This window comes from Protobothrops mucrosquamatus, unplaced genomic scaffold, assembly GCF_001527695.2.
Source record: "Protobothrops mucrosquamatus isolate PMUCROS unplaced genomic scaffold, P.Mucros_1.0 scaffold635, whole genome shotgun sequence".
In the NCBI taxonomy this organism is placed as follows: domain Eukaryota; kingdom Metazoa; phylum Chordata; class Lepidosauria; order Squamata; family Viperidae; genus Protobothrops; species Protobothrops mucrosquamatus.
The window spans coordinates 284,802-289,233 of NW_015386927.1; the positions used below are offsets into that span (position 1 = coordinate 284,802).

Below are 4,432 nucleotides of genomic sequence, written 5' to 3' on the forward strand. Positions count from 1 at the left end.
GGCTTCTTATCGCGGGCGAGCTGGACGTCTAGTCTTACCACTGTCTGGTACCACTCTTGCAGCTGATCAGGTACTGCTCAATAGATGCATGCCTGAGAGAGGTGATTGTCCAACCGTTCTTTGAAGTGGTGGACTAGGGAATGCTCAGGCCACCTCTCTATGCAACCAGGTATCTTGTGAAACTCTTGTACATACTCCAGAGCAGGCCTGCCGGCCTGTTTTACCTTGTGGATTTGTTCTTCTGCTTTGAGGGCAATGGATGGGTCCTCAAACCTTGTTCTCAGTCCTAGGAGGAAGAGGTGGGGGTCCTCCAATTCAGGGGCTTGCTCGTTATCTAAATTATTCGGCACTGTCCTGGAAGCAGGTGCCATTTTGGGAGTGGCTGGAATGAATTTATGATTGCTTCAAAATGGTGCTCACTTCCAGAAAAGTGCCACCTGGTCTCCCCTCTATAGGGAGGCTGAGGTTTAGATCAGCTGACTCTCCTTTCCAAACACAATCTCCAGAGCCCCAGAAAGTACAGACCACAGTCTTTCTAAGTGCAGGTCCAACTAATCCCTCTCTTGAAGAAGAATTCACCACTGCTTAGATTCAGCCTTCAGTCAAATGTCACATCTGGGAAGGACTTCACTGATCAGGAGGGGCATAGATCTAAAATACAAGTGTATACACCCACAGTATCAAGGATCCTATGCACTTACACAAGATTAAAAGGTTCAGTTTTTTTCCTAGATAATCACGAAAGACAATGCCTAAACCAATTCCACAGGAACCGTATAAACAGATTTCAACTCACCAAAATGATCACACCATTATTTAATAATCTTTAAAATCACTGCTCCACAACTCTGCATAGATTTTTTAAATATTTTCTCTGAATGATTCTATTACTATTTTGAACAGCTTTGTTAATATATTTTTCTATTTTACTAATAATAAAAGCCACATTTTTGAAAGGCATTCTGGGTCTACATGAAGTAAATTATTGTGTGGAAAAAATCTATGATAAAATACTATTAATATATAACAAAGAGGATAGAAAGTGATCTCTACTGAATACTGCATTTTCCATTGGTAAATACTTCAAGCAATTGTGATTTAGTTTACTGAGTCTTCATTGTATAATCAACACAAATCAGTAGATGGAGCAGTTTGAAGCACTTCAGGGAGATATTCCCAAACCAATGTTTTTCTCTGTAGAGTTCTTTTCTCCATCATTCCAAAGAGGATTGAAGGAAATATTATTGTCTCCAGAATTGTATAAAGCTGTTGAGTTGCTGAAGATTGAAGAAAAATATCTGAATTTCTTCAAAGCAGCAAAAGGATGTTAGTACAAGTTTCAAAATTTTGCAATCAGAAGCTTGAAAAAAATAGATATTATAAAATGTGAAAGATGCTGTTGAGCTGGAAGAAAACAAGCGAGTCTGATAATTAAAAAGGCAACTATATAACTACTGTATTTTATTGCTTATGCAAGTTTGCTTTAGGAGTTCATGGGATGACAAGTTATTGTTACTTCAAAGAGCATTGACTGAACTGTCAGAGAAAGACAAGATTAATCTTGCATGGTAAGTGTACAAACTGATTCCCCAGTTTTTAAAAAATACCCACCCTAATGTATCAGGAAATTTAAAAGTTCAGTGATCTATAGAAGATAAGGTATTTTGAGATGGAACAAAATAAATGTTTTGTTTATAAAGCAATATAAATTTTGTTATTATTATTTCAAGGTGCATTGACAGCATGGTCAGAGAAGGGCCAGCCGAAGCTTGCATGGTAAGCATACAAACGGATTCCCCAAGCCATCTCAAGACCTACAGTTTTTTTAAAAAAACACCCATAATGTATTAGGTCGTTTAAAAATTCAGTGAGAAATAAATCTACTCATTGGGTATAGAAGATAAGGTATTTTGAGATGAAACAAAAAAGTGTTAAGTTTATAAAATATAAAATTTTTATTTTAAAATATGAGATTTTAGTAATGGGTGGTACAAAAAAAGCAACTAAGACTAACAAACAAAAGATAGATGTACTGCCATCACAAAAATGATCTTGAAAAGGGAACTATATTTATTCACAAGTGAATCTTCAACCAATTTTTTTTATAGAAACAGTTTTTAGAATATACCCAACAGAACAAAACAAATATTTTATGGAATGAAAAACAGCTTCTCTGTGCAGCTGATTATGTTAATGGACAATGTGAAAGGCACATAACTATATGATTGACAGTGGTGAGTCAATTATGACACAAGAGTCAGTGTGGCTTTGCTATTCAAAATTCATTGAATCAGCTCAAGAAATGAAGAGTCCTTGTAGTACAAAGATCAGCTTCTACAAGTCATAGAGCATGTAGATGAGAGTTCCTCAGCTTGAAGATTTCAATAGCACTCTCATGGTTATTAATTGTCTTTAATAGTCCAGTGGAGAAATTCATTCATGGGTTTGAACTATTTTGAAAATAAGTAGTAGATTATATTCAATGTGTCCTTCACAGATGATTACCTTTCCCTGATCCTTATTGAGATGCCTTGTGAACTCCACAAACTCATAGAAAATACACACTATTTCATTGCATAGAAACTAGCAATAGCAATAGCACTTAGACTTATATAATGCTACATAGTGCTTTACAGCCCTCTCTAAGAGGTTTACAGGATGACCATATTGCCCCCCAACAATCTGGGTCCTAATTTTACCAACTTAGAAAGGATGGAAGGCTGAATCTACCTTGAGCCAGTCAGTAATATTAGTTTATACTTTGAACTAATATTTAAAGTATGATAACCTAGTTGTAATTAAGAAGAAAATATTATTTAAGCATCTTGGATATTGCTCACTATGAACTGAACATCATTTTACTACTTGAGCTCTTTATCAAAATGTTTCCAATTTCTCATTCTTTTGCTAGAAAGTTAAAAATTGACTCTGATCACAGACTACATTACAAATATTTGAAAAACAATGGAAAATTGACTGAAGTGTTGTTCAACAGTGTTACTGTGATTACATGGGAAATATCACATGGGTGACAGAATTCATACTCACTGGATTAACAGAGGACTCACAGTTGCAGCTGATCCTCTTTGGGATATTTTCAGCTGTTTATGCCATCACCCTGGTGGGAAACCTAAGCATGATTATCTTGATCAGAATTAGTCCTTCTCTCCACACACCAATGTACTTTTTCCTTACCAGCTTATCTTTTTTGGATATTTGTTACTCATCCTGTGTCACCCCAAAATTCCTATCCAATCTTTTAAAAGAGAAGAAGATTATTTCCTATGGAGGTTGTCTTACTCAGCTTTACTTTTATGCGCTACTTAGCACCATAGAGGTCTACCTCCTAGCTGTGATGGCCTATGATCGCTACGTGGCAATCTGCAGTCCTCTACTCTACTTGATGATAATGTCCCAAAGAAAGTGTGTTCAGCTGATAACAATTTCCTGCATTGCTGGGATCATTAATGCTTTCATTCACACAATGGCTGCAACTAGGCTGTCCTTCTGTGGCCCAAACATCATTAAGAGTTTTTATTGTGAGGGTCCTCCCCTTTTAGCTCTTTCCTGCTCAGATATCAGTCTTAATTACTTGCTGATGTTTGTATTTGTTGGCTTCAATTTAATAACAACAAATCTGACTATTCTCACCTCCTACACTTATATCTTGGTTACTATTTTAAAGATGCACTCTGCCATGAGCCGTAGGAAAGCCTTCTCCACTTGTACCTCTCATCTCATGGTCATCACCATTTTCTATGGATGTTTTAGCTTTATGTATGCACGGCCAAGCTCTAGACCAAATTATAATCTAGACCAGATAGCCTCAGTGTTCTATGTAATGGTGACCCCCATGCTCAACCCATTAATTTACAGCATGAGGAACCAGGAAGTAAGGGGTGCCTTCAGAAATATCCTAAGAGGAAAATTTCATGTTCAAAATATGTGATAGTATGTGTGTGTGTGTGTGTGTGTGTGTGTTTTTACCAAACTTTAGCTTTATATAAAATCTATTCTAGAAGCAAATGGTTCATATCATTGTGTCTCATTAAAAAAAAACTTTTATGTTTATTTTTTGAGTAAAATTCTGTCTCAGTTGTTTTATTAATTTTATCATGGCTGTCTGCAAATTGGTCATGTGTGTATCTTCTTGATGCTGATGTTTCAACAATGCTGCTTCCAGATACTCGGAAGATAGCAGATCAGATGTATACCTGAAATTCCTTTCTTTGAAAGAGAGTATATGACTTGCAAAATTGATGTCAGAGTTCCCAAGTAGAGCAGACTGGAAGCATGACCAGAGGAGCTAATCTGACATCATTGTAAGGCTACATTACCAGAATCTTGCATGTCTGACAGTACAGATTTCCCATTGTCTTTTTTATACCCTACAAAATTTGCAGGTTTCCTTTCTGAGTTTCTTTCTTTCTCC

General features: G+C 36.4%; 1 protein-coding gene across 1 annotated transcript; it reads left to right on the top strand.

The window, feature by feature from the left end:
- The first annotated feature begins 3,010 nt into the window (after positions 1 to 3,010).
- On the top strand, positions 3,011 to 3,949 carry LOC107289063 (olfactory receptor 1052-like). The gene has a single exon (XM_015817755.1). The coding sequence runs from the start codon at positions 3,011 to 3,013 to the stop codon at positions 3,947 to 3,949; it is 939 nt and encodes a 312-aa protein (XP_015673241.1).
- Positions 3,950 to 4,432: the final 483 nt, after the last annotated feature.

What these genes read in the sequence shown, in the direction of transcription:
- LOC107289063 (XM_015817755.1), top strand. Translation starts at nt 3,011, where the DNA reads ATGGGAAATATCACATGGGTGACAGAATTCATACTCACTGGATTAACA.